The sequence below is a fragment of the Odocoileus virginianus genome, chromosome 18 (assembly GCF_023699985.2).
Source record: "Odocoileus virginianus isolate 20LAN1187 ecotype Illinois chromosome 18, Ovbor_1.2, whole genome shotgun sequence".
Classification (NCBI taxonomy): domain Eukaryota; kingdom Metazoa; phylum Chordata; class Mammalia; order Artiodactyla; family Cervidae; genus Odocoileus; species Odocoileus virginianus.
This window is the reverse complement of record NC_069691.1, coordinates 49,632,640-49,648,053: the sequence shown is the minus strand read 5'-3', so window position 1 is coordinate 49,648,053 and position 15,414 is coordinate 49,632,640. Positions and strand designations below refer to the sequence as shown.

General features: G+C 46.3%; 1 protein-coding gene across 2 annotated transcripts in view; it reads left to right on the top strand.

The window, feature by feature from the left end:
* Nucleotides 1–15,414, top strand: part of GALNTL6 (polypeptide N-acetylgalactosaminyltransferase like 6) — a 1,391,757-nt gene that overhangs the window by 1,356,419 nt on the left and 19,924 nt on the right. For both annotated transcript variants that reach the window (XM_070480689.1, XM_070480690.1), the window contains one exon: nucleotides 5,680–5,796. In XM_070480689.1, coding sequence (XP_070336790.1) covers nucleotides 5,680–5,796 — 117 coding nt within the window. The remainder of the gene's footprint in view (nucleotides 1–5,679; nucleotides 5,797–15,414) is intronic.

Genomic DNA, 15,414 nt, shown 5'->3' with positions numbered 1-15,414 from the left:
CTCCCGTGTCAGGAAGGGAAAGCCCAGGTTCCAGCCAAGCCTGCATTCTCCTGCCGACCTAAGCCAGCCTTCACTCTCCGCCAAACCTCCTAATCCTTGCCCCCAGGAGATCATCCCTGTAATCCTGTCTCACGTCCCGAGTCCCTTTGGCCCCATTTTTCTCCTGTTTCTTCCCTGTTCCTAGTCAAGCACCGCCTCACTCTCTAATCCTGCTCCAAGTCTCTCGGTCCCCTTAGGTGATTTTCATGCTGCCGAGTCTCCACGCTGGATGGTGGGGGAACAGAGCAGCCCTTTTCTGTCCCAGAAGAGGCAGTGTCCCCATCCTAGATGTGTGTGTATGTGTGTGCATTTGTGTGTGCTTGTGTGAACTGCTTTTCCTTTAGCTGCAGATACACGAGCCCATGGTGGAAAAGCTGAAATCATCTGTGTTCTTTTCTTGTTTACTTTCCTTTAGAAAGAAAACTTTATTCAAAAGTATAAGCAAGCATTAGGGTCTGTTCTGTTGCGGTTTTACTCACCAGCTCATTGTGATGGAGTCACATTTGTGAGCCGAGGATGGGGTGTGAATTGAAGAGGTGGGCATGAGCAGAGTGGCAGGACAGGTTAGAGTGCAGGTGCCAACCTTATCCTCCGCTGGACTCTCCGTGGCCCTTCTCTGGCACAGCAAGGGGCTGAAATTTACACAGATGTGGACAATTATGCCTTTGGAACTTGAAATTTGGTTTCCAAAGCCATTTACCCCATTGTCTACACAGATGCCATTTGAATGAGAGTTTAGAACATTTGAGAGTTCAGAAAATGGTTTCCTCTACCCCCTGCCAGAGGCCTTTCACATTCACAGCATTTAGCAAGAGAACTAGGCACCCTGACAGCTTTGGGCAGGACTGGCAGATCCGCTGCCCAGCCTCCCTGGGTGGCCCACATCCTTTTTCGTCTTTTTTGCCTCACGTCCTCCTCGTCCAAGAGCAGAGCCTGTGCAGCTGGTCCCTCCGCAGCCACATGGCCGTAAACCAACAGCAGCTGCTGTCCCCTGCACCTGGACTCAGGGTGGGAACAGGAGTGCCCTGAAGGTGCCTTCGCCGTCAGTTGACACTGGGCTTTCCAAACGGCTCAGTGGGTAAAGGGTCCACCTGGGAGTGCAGGAGATGCAGGTCGGGAAGATCCCAGGTTGGGAAGATGTCCTGCAGGAGGGCACGGCGACCCACTCCAGTATTCTTGCCTAGAGAATCCCATGGACAGTGGAGCCTGGTGGGCTACAGTCCCTGGGGTCGCAAAGAGTCGGACATGACTGAGCAGACAGCAGATCTCTAAGGATAGAGAGTCTGTGAGTTCACTGGCCAAGAATAAAGAGAGCTCTTCCCAGAGTTCTGTCTGGGTGAAGACAGCTTTAGACAGCTTCACCCCAGTGAAGCAGCTTTAAGAAACCGAAAGCCTGGTCCTGGTTGAGATCAGACAGGCGTTGAAGGATGCTGGACCCCACAGAATGATGCAAACTCAGACTTCCACCCATCGGGCCACTTCTCTTTCACCTAATAAACTCAATCACACACCTGGGAATTGATCCCCAAAAATGCCTCTTTTAAGCTTGGCTCCCCAAGTTCTACAGTGAAATTCCTCCCTGGTGCTTGATTGAGGAGGTGGAGAAAAGGTGAAGGAAGTGGGAGTAACTGGGGCACTCGCTGACACGGCCAAGTTCATGTCCTGCCCGTCCGGATCTCCCAGGAGACTGAGAGGAAGTGGGTGGGACTTCCCTGGTGGTCCAGTGCTTAAGACCCTATGTTTCTACTGCAAGGGGCTCGGGTTCAATCCGTGGTCAGGGAACTGAGATCCCACATGTTGTGTGTGCATGCGAGTGTGCTAAGTCACTTCAGTCATTTCCAACTCTTGTCAACTCTGTGGACTACAGCCTGCCAGACTCTTCTGTCCAAGGGATTCTTCAGGCAAGAATACTGCAGTGGGTTGCCATTCCGGGGGATCTTCCTGACCCAGGGATGGAACCCAAGTCTCCTGCGTTGCAGACAGTTTCTTAATCAATGAGCCACTTGGAAAGCCAACCGTGAGTGTGGTACAGCAAAAAAAAAAGAAAAGGGAGGTAGTACTTTTGTGGGATGGGTATGGAGGCGGCACGCATTTTCCATCATTCGGGTTCAAATGTGGAGCCTATGGCATCCAGAAAAGTGAATACAAAAGTGCTTGTGTATGTCCACTTCCAGTTCCTTTGTTTTCGCAAGAGTCTCCTTAGCTCTCCTTGGATTCTCGGAGAAGTGTGTAGGCCAAACCAGGTTCAGAGCTACCACCCTGTGTCATCCATGATTTCACACCCCCTGTTGTTATGGAAAGACACCTGAGAGCACTGGTCCAGCAGCAGAGGGTGGACCCAGCTGTCGCCAAGTTTCCTGAATAAGGAATATGGTATCCACCACCTTGATTCCCTCCTGAACAACCCTGTACCAGCCTCTACTCCTATCGTGGCTGAAAGCAAAGAAGAAATAAAGAGCCTCTTGATGAAAGTGAAAGAGGAGAGTGAAAAAGTTGGCTTAAAACTCAACATTCAGAAAACTAAGATCATGGCATCTGGTCCCATCACTTCATGGCAAATAGATGGGGAAACGGTGGCAGACTTTATTTTCTTGGGCTCCAAAATCTCTACAGATGGTGATTGCAGCCATGAAATTAAAAGACGCTTGCTCCTTGGAAGAAAAGTTATGACCAACCTAGACAACATTTCAAAAAGCAGAGACATTACTTTGCCAACAAAGGTCCTTCTAGTCAGGGCTATGGTTTTTCCCGTAGTCACATATGGATGTGACAGTTGGACTATAAACAAAGCCAAGCACGAAAGAATTGATGCTTTTGAACTGTGGTGTTGGAGTAGACTCTTGAGAGTCCCTTGGACTGCAAGGAGATCCAACCAGTCTATCCTAAAGGAGATCAGTCCTGGGTGTTCATTGGAAGGACTGATGCTGAAGCTGAAACTCCAATACTTTGGCCACCTGATGCGAAGAGCTGACTCATTTGCAAAGACCCTGATGCTGAGAAAGATTGAAGGCGGGAGGAGAAGGGGATGACAGAGGATGAGATGGTTGGATGGTGTCACCAACTCAATGGACATGAGTTTGAGTAAACTCCGGGAGTTGGTGATGGACAGGGAGGCCTGGCGTGCTGCAGTCCATGGGGTCGCAAAGAGTCGGACACGACTGAGCGGCTGAACTGAACTGAACTGACTCCTATAGTAAGTGGAGGACTTCCCTGGTGGCCCAGTGGTTAAGAATCTGCCTGCCAGTGCAGGGGACACGGGTTCCATCCCTGGTCAGGGAAGATCCACATGCAACTCAGCCCGTGCGCCGCAACTACTGAGCCTGAGCTCTAGAGCCCAGGAGCCACAAGAGAAGCCACTGCAATGAGCAGCCTGTGCACTGGACTAGAGAAAGCCCACACACAAAAAATCAAAGACCCAAGGCAGCCAAGTTTAAATAAATAAATAAAAACTAAAAAAACTAAGTAAGTGGAGATGAAACAGCCCATGTGCCTACCACACTGTGTCCCAGCATCACTTATTTGACTGTGATATCCAGTACGTCACATAACCTCTCTGCCTCACCGCCCCAGCCCGGTAGGATCAGGCCCCATTCAGGCATCATTCTGTGCTGGAGAGACTCCCTATCTACTCATTCTGGGCAAAAGAACTGTGTCTAAAATGATGCCTCGGGTACATCCTGTTCTTGCTTCCATTCTTAGCAGGACCTGAAAGGACTGTTACAACATAGGACCCTGTAGAGACATGAAAAGGACCAAGGTCCTCGCACCCATCTGAGCACGCACAGCTCCGTGACCATACACACGGTCCAGCTGTGCTACAGGACATGTCCTGATGGCGGCAGGAGGCCCGGTGGAGGCTCCGGGCGGGAAGATTTGACGTAGGGATGCACCCATGTCCAGACTTTTTTCTGTTGCCATTTCTGCTGTTGATACTTTTCACCACTTCCCCACCGCTAACTATTCAGTTCTTCCTGCTGTGCTGTGCTTAGTCGCTCAGTCGTGTCAGACTCCTTGCAAACCAATGGACTGTAGCTTTCTCCTCCATCCATGGGGATTCTCCAGGCAAGAATTCTGGAGTGGGTTGCCATGACCTCCCCCAGAGGATCTTCCTGACCCGGGGATAGAACCCAGGTCTCCTGAATTGCAGGCAGATTCTCTACCAGCTGAGTTACCAGGGAAGCCCAAGAATACTGGAGTGGGTAGCCTATCCCTTCTCCAGTGGATCTTCCCAACCCAGGAATCAAACGGGGTCTCCTGCATTGCAGGCGGATTCTCTACCAGCTGAGCTACCAGGAAAGTCCATTCAGTTCTTTACTACAATATTTGCAGAATGATTAAGTCATTTTTTTTCTTATGCTATAACTTTTCAAAGTCCCTCTACATGATGTAGAGCAGCGGTCCCCAAACTTTTTGGCACCAGTTTTGTGGAAGACGGTTTTTACACAGACCAGAGGGGAGGGGGTTTTGAGATGATTCAAGCACAGTACATTTATTGTGCACTTTATTTCTATTGTTACTAAATCAGCTCCAGCTTAGATCACCAGGCCTTAGATCCTGAAGGTTGGGGATCCCTGAGGTAGCGAATCTTCATCCGGTCACGGAGTGCACGGATAGTTACTGTCTTTCCCGTTTTCCTAGTACTCTTTCGCTGTTGCTGTTCAGTCACTAAGTTGTGTCCGACTCGGTGACCCCATGGGTTGCAGCGCTCCAAGCTTCCCTGTCCTTCACTACCTCCCAGAGTTTGCTTAAACTCATATCCATTGAGTCAGTGATGCCATCCAACCATCTTCTCCTCTGTTTCCCCCTTCTCCTCCTGCCTTCAATCTTTGCCAGCATCAGGGTCTTTTCTAATGAGTCAGTTCTTCACACAAGGTGGCCAAAGTACTGGAGCTTCAGCTTCAGCATCAATCCTTCCAATGAATATTCAGGGTTGATTTCCTTTAGGATTGACTAGTTTGATCTCCTTGCTGTCTAAGGGATTCTCAAGAGTCTTCTCCAGCACCACAGTTTGAAAGCATCCATTTTTTGGTGCTCAGCCTTTTTTTGGTGCTCAGCCTTTTTTTGGTCCAACCCTTATATCCATTCAGGCCTACTGGATGGCACTTTTTAATTTATCATCCAGGAGAAATGCTAAAAGCAGGACGATAGGTCCATCCCAGGCCACCAGGGGGCGTCAGGTGACCACCCCCTGCACAGTGACCTTTTCCTCACACCTTCTACTTGGGACACTCTCCTCATACTGGAGCTCTCTCCTAGCTAACCTAGCTAACGTGGCGATAGGAGACAATGCTTTGAAGCAGAAAGATGACCAGTTATGAGTTAAAGAACCGCCCGAAAGGAAAAAATCTCCCATCTTACAGAAGTCATGAGCTCTGTGTCCTTGTTTCTAGACTGCAGTTTCACTCAGAGTCTCACTGTGGTTTTGCAGCCCAGTCTTCTCATGTTCTTTGACATGTAGACTGGCCCATGTGATATTTAATTCTCCAATTTCTCTCCATACGAATTTAAGGCACCATCCAATCATCATGGGATTAAATAATTTAAAAAAAAAAAACACCTGCTGAATCTCCACCAGGATTGCCAGGAGCCAGGGGTACAATAAAAAAACAACTCCATCCTCATCTTTCCTTCTCTCCACAGCTTCGAAACGTGGCAGCAAACCTCTGCGTGGACAGCAAGCATGGAGCCACGGGGACCGAGCTAAGGCTGGACATCTGTGTCAAGGACGGTTCTGAGAGGACCTGGTCTCATGAGCAGGTGCGTCCTGGGACTGGGGGCGGGGGGCTGTACCGGCAGGGGACAGTGTGGGAATAGATCTCCAGAGGGAGCTGGGAGGTCACCACCTAGCTCTGCGGTCAAGGGAACCCCTTCTTCGCTCCAGCTTCCTCTCAGGGCAGTCATGGTCATCCATTGAGATCAGGTATTAAAATGGGCTTTAAAGAAAGGATGCTGGCATTTCAGGGCGGTACAGTGGTTAAGGCTCCACGCTCATGCTCCCACTGCTGGCCGTACAGGTCCAATCTCTGGTCGAGGAACTAAGATCCCGTGAGCCATATGGTGTCAAAAAAAAAAAGAGAGAGAGAGAATAGAATAGAAGGGTGGTGAAGAAATGTTGATTGTGACCCTAGTCTTCTGTTTCCTTCCCCAGAACGATAGTTTTTCAAACCATGAAAACTTTGTAGACTGTTACAACTCTCCTGCGCAGATGTCATGTTTTTATGGAAGGACTTGGTGATTCTGTCAGTTTGGGGGACTTTCTCTAAGCTTATTTCCCCCTCTGGCTGCTTGAAAAGCTTGCTTTACATACACCTGTCCTTGTAGCAGCAATGTGTGGTCTCACACACAAACGATAGCTCAGAGGCAGGAACACCCCAGCGAGGACCACGTGGGATGCTTTAAAGACCTGCTGTTTAGTCTCTCGATCGTGTCCGACTCAACCCCAAGGACTGGAGCCCGCCAGGCTCCTCTGTCCTTGGGAGTCTCCAGGCAAGAATACTGGAGTGGGTTGCCATTTCCTCCTCCAGGGGATCTTCCTGACCCAGGATTAAACCTGCATCTCCTGCATGAGCAGGCAGACTCCTTACCGCTGAGCCACCAAGCAAGCAGGGAAGCCATGCTTTAAGACTATTTACCGCTTGTGCTCAAAAAAAAACATTTCAGAGCAGCTCAGTTTATTAAGTGAGGTGTGGTTCCTGACTGTCTCTGAAACATAACAGTCCTGGTAAGGGGCTTTCCTCGCCCTGAGTCACCTGTAAAAGAGCAAAGACTGAGGAATAATTGTGCCTGCCCCTTTTTATTGTTTTAAATTATAAAATCTTTCAAACAGGAAACTATAAGAAATTTAACAACACATCCTCATGTACTCATCACACAGACTGAACGAGTATCTATAGCTATTGCCGTATTTTTTTAGAAGAAAAAAAAAATGTACAGATACAATTAAAGCCCTTCTCCCTACCCTATACCTCCTACTCTGTCTACAAAAGGATACATCCCAAGTTCAAGATCTCATGTCCTGCTTGGGCCTTCTGTTTCCCAAAACTGTGTCTAATGCTTCTCTTAGGAAAACCAAGAGCAGACAAGCAGTTTCCAGTGTCGCATCAGTTCTGTCCTCCAGCTTCTCAAGGGTCCGTCTCATAATTGACTAATGCTACGTTAGTATAAGCCTCCACCTCGCCCAACCCGGGATCTCCAAGAGTTATTGGGCGTGATGAGACTGGATGAGTCAACCTTCCCCTCTCCTCACCCGCTCCTGCCCCGCCCCAGCACAGAGCAGCCAATTTAGGAAAACTGTTGCACTAAGCCAAGTCCAGAGCACAGCCCAGAATCTACTCCATCAATCCCTAAACCAGGGACTTTGCCGATGGGTGGCTCAGTGGTGAAGAATCCACCTGCCAATGCGTGAAACTCCAGAGACCCAGGTTCCATCCCTGGGTGGGGAAGGTTCTCTGGGGAAGGGAATGGCAACCCACTCCAGTATTCTTGCCTGGAGAATCCCACAGACAGAGGAGCCTGGTGGGCTACAGTCCATGGGGTCGCAAAAGAGTCGGACACGACTGAGCACACACGCTCCAAACCCAGCCTGCATCTATGGAGAGTATCAGATGATTTTAAGGAAGGCCCTGCAGCTTGGGGTTCACTGGCAGGCGTGGGCCATCAGCAGAGGCTGACTTGCCTTCCTTCTCCTCTCTGTGTCAGTCGCTCAGTCGTGTCCGACCCTTTGCAACCCCACGGACTGTAGCCCGCCAGGCTGCACTGTCCGTCGAATTTTCCAGGCAAGAACACTGAGTGGGTAGCCATTCCCAGGGGATTTTTATCCTCTGTGACTAGGACAGGGGACAGTGTCTACCCGTTTCCTCCATGAAGCAATTCTGCCTGCAGCCTAGGAGCAAGAGAGAGGGCCTCATGGCCAAGCAGTAAGGCTGGCGTCTAGAGGAGAAGAGGACATTCTCAAAAAGGAAAAGGAGGATGCTAGGAGGAAAGTCTGTCTCTGTTGAGTTCAGTTCTTCTCCACTGTCTCTGTTCAGCCCAACCAGGAGACACGCCTGTCCAGCTGGTTGATCTGAAGGAGGCAGACATACCTGAATGACCGGATCACGTTTAACATCTCCATCCCATGGAATGTGCTAGAGTGAAATATGCTCTGGGCTGCAAACTTCATTTGATGGGTGAAAATAAATATAAATAAAGCACGCTACAGTGCAAGTCCTTCCCTTGTCGTTTAGTCACTAAGTCATGTCTGACCCTTTCGCAACCTCATAGACTGTAGCCCACCAGGCTCCTCTGTCCATGGGATGTACCAGGCAAGAATACTAGGGTGGGTTTCCATTTCCTTCTCCAGGGGATCTTCCCCACCCCAGGATGGAACCCCTGTCTCCTGCATCGGCAGGGAATTCTTTCCTGCTGAGCCACCAGGGCCAGGCAAACCTGCAAAAACCTGTGGCATGTAATTCAAGAAATAGTCACCAGAGGGCAGCACTAGATAAGCAGACAGCTATCTAAGAGGCACAAAAGACCACTTCACAGGGCTCTTTTTCTTTTTTAATTTTAATTGGAGGCTAATTACTTTACAATATTGTAGTGGCTCCTGCCATTCATTGACATGAATCAATGAAGATTTCCATTCTCCCTGGTCTCTGAAAGCAAGGCGATCAAACAAGGCTGACAGGAGGTGAAAATCAATCTTATTTGAAACACGTATCATTGTATATTGACGTGGAGGTTCAAACATCACAAACTGCCTTTTTTTCCAGTAATTAACTCTTCATTTTATTCGATTTATACTCAATGTATATTCATTACTCAATGAAGGAAGATCCCCTGGAGAAGGACATGGCAACCCACTCCAGTACTCTTGCCTGGAGAATCCCGTGGACGGAGGAGCCTCGCGGGCTGCAGTCCACGCATCACCAAGAGTCAGACACGACTGAGCGACTGAACCACCAGCAGGACTGTGCTTTTGTGTGATACAGTCCAGGCTCGGGCAGCGCTGTGCGTGCCACGTTAACATCAAAGCCGGGAAGTGTAACCTATACATCATCCTGAATCTAGAGTACAGAAGAGAGTGGAGAAACCAACATCAGTGTACTTCAAGAGTGAGGACTTTCAGGCTGGAAACAAGTCAGGAACCTGGATAAAATCTGAATATTTCTTGTCAGTGAGGAGCAGCCCAAAGGTTTCCAAACCGTCAGGTACCTGCATGATGTCTGCTTGTTTCTGCTTTGATATAACTGCACAGGATTGCAGGTCTCAGAAATGAGACCAGTCAGGGCCTGGTTGGTTCCATGCAACAATTAGGATAAGTTATGTGGCAGGAGAGAGCATTTCAAAGACCATGGAGAGGGCTTCCCCGGTGGTCTAGTGGTTAAGAATCCACCAGCCAATGCCGGAGATGTGGTTCAATCCCTGGTCTGGGAAGATCCCCTGGAGAAGGAAATGGCAACCCACTTCAGTGCTCTTGCCTGGAGAACCCCATGGACAGAAGAGCCTGCCAGGCTACAGTCCATGGGGTCAAAACAGAATGGGACAGGACTTAGCAACTAACCTACAATGAGAGGAAAGGAAACAATAAGAAAGTAAAAAGAAAACACTGTCTATGGAAGCACACACAAGCCTGGACTCCTGGAGTGTGACAGCGGACCGCCCACCCACCTCTGCAGGCCAGCTGGGTAACGAAGGACAGGGTAATGAGCACAGCGCCTTCCAGCTCTGGCTTCTGCAGGTACAAAAACAGGAAAAGTGACAAAGTGCAAAATGGATAGACCAGGCACAGCCACCAATACCCGCACCGCTTACGGTACCAAGATTTGTGACATTTAAATAACATAAAATTTAATCCATGACAGGTTTATAGGCCAGGACATTGTTATTCCAACAATAGGTAACTGAGCTGAGAATCATAGAAATTGAAAGCTCAAAAAATGATTATTGTTGATATTGCTGTATTAATAATTAGACACAAACAAAACAAATTCATTTGAGAAACCGAAAAGACTAATATAATTAGTTCCTCTTGAGTTATTCCAGTGCACTTTCCATTAATATAATGAGTTCAAGTTTTTATTTATGCGATAGAAATTTTACTGGACATGAATTAAATGTCATGAATTGTTCTGGGTGCTGGAAACACAAAGATGAAGATATGGCTCCTGCCATTTGGGGTCTCACTGACCAGTGAAGGCTACAGAAACATAAGTGGACAACCATGATGAAATAAGGTGGGGGGTGGGAGGGAAGGAGAGGCTCAGAGAGATGGCTTCTTAGGCGATCTGGTGAATGCGGGCCTTCCAGCCAGAGGGCCTCTCATGAACAAAACCATAGGTGGGAAAATACATACAACCTGACTAGTTCAAGGAGCTACAGTTTTTTACATTGAGGTCTAATTGACATACAGTAATTTGTTTCAGTTATACAACATGTTGGCTCAATGTTTGTATCTATTATGAAATGATAACCCCAACAAGTTTAGTTAATATTCACCACTAAACATAGTTTGTTGTTTTCATTGTTCAGATGCTCAGTTGTGTCCGACTCTTTGCAACCCCATGAACCACAGCACTCCAGGCCTCCCTGGAGTCCAACTCCCGGAGTTCACTCAAACGCATGTCCATCGAGTCAGTGATGCCATCCAACCATCTCATCTTCTGTCATCCCCTTCTCCACCTGCCCTCAATCTTTCCCAGCATCAGGGTTTTTCTAATAAGTCAGCTCTTCGAATCAGGTGGCCAAAGTATTGGCGCTTCAGCTTCAGCATCAGTCCTTCCCATGAGTATTCAGGTTTCCTTTCAGATTGAATGGTTTAATCTCCTTGCTGTACAAGGGACCAAACATAGTTACTGAATTTTTTCTTGTGATGAAAACTTCTAAGATTTACTCTCTTAGCAACTTACAAATATTTTGCTGTTGCTAGAACATAAACTAAAGGGGAAGGGATGCAGTTGGAAAATATGGCAAAGGTCAGAGGGTGGAAAGTTCTTTATGTTTCAAAGAGTTTGAACTTCATCCTCTAAGGGTTATGTGAAAATATGATGAGCTTTCAGGTTAAGAGCCAACATGGTCATATGGATATTTCAAAACTCTAATTCAAAAAAGTACACTCACCCCTATGTTCATAGCAGCACTTTTTATAATAGACAAGACATGGAAGCAAGCTAAATGTCCATCGGCGGAGGAATAGATAAAGAAGATGTGGTACATATATACAATGGAATATTATACAGCCATAAAAAAGAATGAAATAATGCCATTTATAGCAACATGGACGGACCTAGAGATCATCATACTAAGTGAAGTAGGACAGAGAAAGACAAATATCACATCATGTCACTTATATGTAGAATCTTTAAAAAATGATACAATTGTACTTATGTACAAGATAGTAATGCAAAAGTAGGGAGTCAAGAAATACCTGGAGTAACTGGCAAATTTGGCCTTAGAGTACAGAATGAAGCAGGGCAAAGGCTAATAGAGTTTTGCCAAGAGAACGCACTGGTCATAGCAAACACCCTCTTCCAACAACACAAGACTCTATACACGGACATCACCAGATGGTCAATACTGAAATCAGAATGATTATATTCTTTGCAGTCAAAGATGGAGAAGTTCTATACAGTCAGCAAAAACAAGACCAGGAGCTGACTGTGGCACAGATCATGAACTGCTTATTGCCAAATTCAGACTTAAATTGAAGAAAGTAGGGAAAACCACTAGAACATTCAGGTATGACCTTACCATTATATCAAATCTCTTACGATTATACAGTGAAAGTGACAAATAGATTCAAGGCATTAGATCTGACAGACCGAGCACCTGAAGAACCATGGACAGTGGTTCAAAACTTTGTGCAGGACGCAGGGATCAAACCATCCCCAAAAAAAGAAATGCAAAAAGGCAAAATGGTTGTCTGAGGAGGCCTTACAAATAGCTGAGAAAAGAAGAGAAGCTAAAGCAAAGGAGAAAAGGAAAGATATACCCATTTGAATGCTGAGTTCCAGAGAATAGCAAGGAGAGATAAGAAAGCCTTCCTCAGCAATCAATGCAAAGAAATAGAGGAAAACAATAGAATGGGAAAGTCTACAGATCTCTTCAAGAAAATTAGAGATACCAAGGAAATATTTCATGCAAAGATGGGCACAATAAAGGACAGAAATGGTATGGACCTAACAGAAGCAGAAGATACTAAAAAGAGGTGGCAAGAACACACAGAAGAACTATACAAAAGAGATCTTCATGACCCAGATAATCACGATGGTGTGATCACCAACCTAGAGCCAGACATCCTGGAATGAGAAGTCAAGTGGGCCTTAGAAAGCATCACTATGAACAAAGCTAGTGGAGATGATGGAATTTCAGTTGAGCTCTTTCAAATCCTAAAAGACGATGCTGTGAAAGTGCTGCACTCAATATGTCAGCAAATTTGGAAAACTCAGGACCAGAAAAGTTCAGTTTTCATTCCAATCTCAAAGAAAGGCAATGCCAAAGAATGCTCAAACTACCACACAACTGCACTCATCTCACACGCTAGTAAAGTAATGCTTCAAACTCTCCAAGCCAGGCTTTAGCAATACGTGAACCGTGAACTTCCAGATGTTCAAGCTGGATTTATAAAAGGCAGAGGAACCAGAGATCAAATTGCCAACATTTGCTGGATTATCGAAAAAGCAGGAAAGTTCCAGAAAAATGTCTGCTTCTGCTTTATTGATTATGCCAAAGTCTTTGACTGTGTGGGCCACAACAAACTCTGGAAAATTCTTAAAGAGATGGGAATACCAGACCACCTGACCTGCCTCTTGAGAAATCTGTATGCAGGTCAGGAAGAAACAGTTAGAACTGGATATGGAACAACAGACTGGTTCCAAATAGGGAAAAGATTACATCAAGGCTGTGTATTATCACCCTGCTTATTTAACTTATATGCAGAGTACATCATGTGAAACACTGGGCTGGATGAAGCACAAGCTGGAATCAAGATCGCTGGGAGAAATATCAATAACCTCAGATATGCAGATGATACCACCCTTACGGCTGAAAGTGAAGAAGAACTAAAGAGCCCCTTGATGAAAGTGAAAGAGTAGAGTGAAAAATTTGGCTTAAAACTCAACATTCAGAAAACTAAGATCATGGCATCCAGTCCCATCACTTCATGGCAAATAGATGGGGAAACAATGGAAACAGTGACAGACTTTATTTTCTTGGGCTCCAAAATCACTGCAGATGGTGATTGCAGCCATGAAATTAAAAGACGCTTACTCCTTGGAAGAAAAGCTATGACCAACCTAGACAGCATATTTAAAAGCAGAGACATTACTTTGTCAACAAAGTTTCATCTAGTCAAGGCTATGGTTTTTCCAGTGGTCATGTATGGATGTGAGAGTTGGACTGTGAAGAAAGCTGAGCACCGAAAAATTGATGCTTTTGAACTGTGGTGTTGGAGGAGACTCTTGAGAGTCCCTTGGACTGCAAGGAGATCCAACCAGTCCATCCTAAAGGAAATCAGTCGTGAATATTCACTGGAAGGCCTGATGGTAAAACTGAAACTCCAATACTTTGGCCCCCTGATGCAAAGAACTGACTCACAGGAAAGGACCCTGATGCTGGGAAAGATTGAGGGCAGGAGGAGAAGGGGACGACAGAGGATGAGATGGTTGGATGGCTGGCATCACCGACTCAAAGGACATGAGTTTGAGTAAATTCCGGGTATTGGTGATGGACAGGGAGGCCTGGTGTCCTGCGGTTCATGGTGTTGCAATGAGTCAGACAGGACTGAACGACTGAACTGACTGACTGACAAGATAGTAATAGACTCACAGACAAAAAAGAAAACTTATAGTTAAATGTGGAGGATGGTATAAATTAGGAGCTTGGGATTAACATATAAATACTACTATAATTAAAATAGATAACCAACAAGGACGTAAGTTCAATATTTTTTAATGACCTATACTGGAAAAGAATCTGAAGAAGAACAGATGAACCTGTAACACTGGATCATTGTGCTGTTTTCCCCTGCCATTTCCCCGCCAAGTATGCCATCCCTGGAGTTTTGCCAGATTCGCCGCATTTTCTCACCCAGGTCAGACCCCAAAGCTGGGATGATCTGAGCGCCTGGTCAGAGCCCAGTGCATGGTCTGCATGTGTTCAGCAGTGTCCTTGTTTTCACGTCCACAAGGGCTTCTGGCAGCTCTCTGTTTTGGACTCACAGCGTGGCCTCACAGTGAGGCCCATACACGTCCTGTCACAAAAATGGTACTCACTCACTGAGATGTTACATCGGGAAGAACCCCAAGGGCTGGTCTAGTCCATGTTCCTACTGACTTCAGGATTTCTCCCACTGAACCCCTTAAATGGTTGTTCAACTCAAACTCAAGAAAATACCCTTTCCTTATAGAAATGAAAATTGTACTTTTTCAATTTACCATGTTGTAAAATCAAATTTTAGTCAATGTAGTCTGTATGGTCAAAGTTATGATTTTTCTGGTAGTCATGTACAGATGTGAGAGTTGGACCATAAATAAGGCCAAACACAAAGAATTGATGCTTTCAAATTATGGTGTTGGAGAAGACTCTTGAGAGTCCCTTGGACTACAAGGAGACCAAACCAGTCAATCCTAAAGGAGATCAACCCTGAATATTCATTGGAAGGACTGATGCTGAAGCTGAACCTCTGATACTTTGGCCACCTGATGCAAAGAGCCAACTCATTGGTAAAGACCCTGATGCTGGGAAAGACTGAGGGTAGGAGAAGAAGGGGGCAACAGAGGATGAGACTGTTGGGTGGCATCACCGACTCAAAGATATGAGCTTGAGGAAACTCCAGGAGATAGTGGAGGACAGAGGAGCCTGGTGTGCTGAAGCCCATGGGGTCACAGAGTCAGACACATTTTAAGGACTGAACAACAACCCAAAAAAATCAAATTAGTGCATCCATAAGTCAAATTTTTAAAATAATAGGATGGATGGAATAGAACAGACCAGGACAGGGACAGGTTGGATGGAATCTCAAAGTCTATTAAATGCAAAAAGGATAAATGTTCCATGAAACTTCTGTTCAGCTGGGGGTGGGGGGTGAGGGGAGCAGTCCGTGTGCGTGTAAACTGTATCTCTTACTGGGAGTCACAGTCCCAAACTTCTGACACTGCCCAGCAGGATTACTCTTATCAACCCCAGGAAATCAATTTGCTTATCATTTACTACATCAAACTTAGCTTTCATTTAAATCAAAATTGTCAGCTTGCTAGCATCCATCTAGCTCAATCCTACTCCTAGTCTTTTTTCAGTTAATCTTCTCAGTTAGGCTAAATGTGTAGCATGTGGGGCTTTTCAGGTGAGCCTAGTGATAACCTGCCTGTCAATGCAGGAGACATAAGAGGCGCAGGT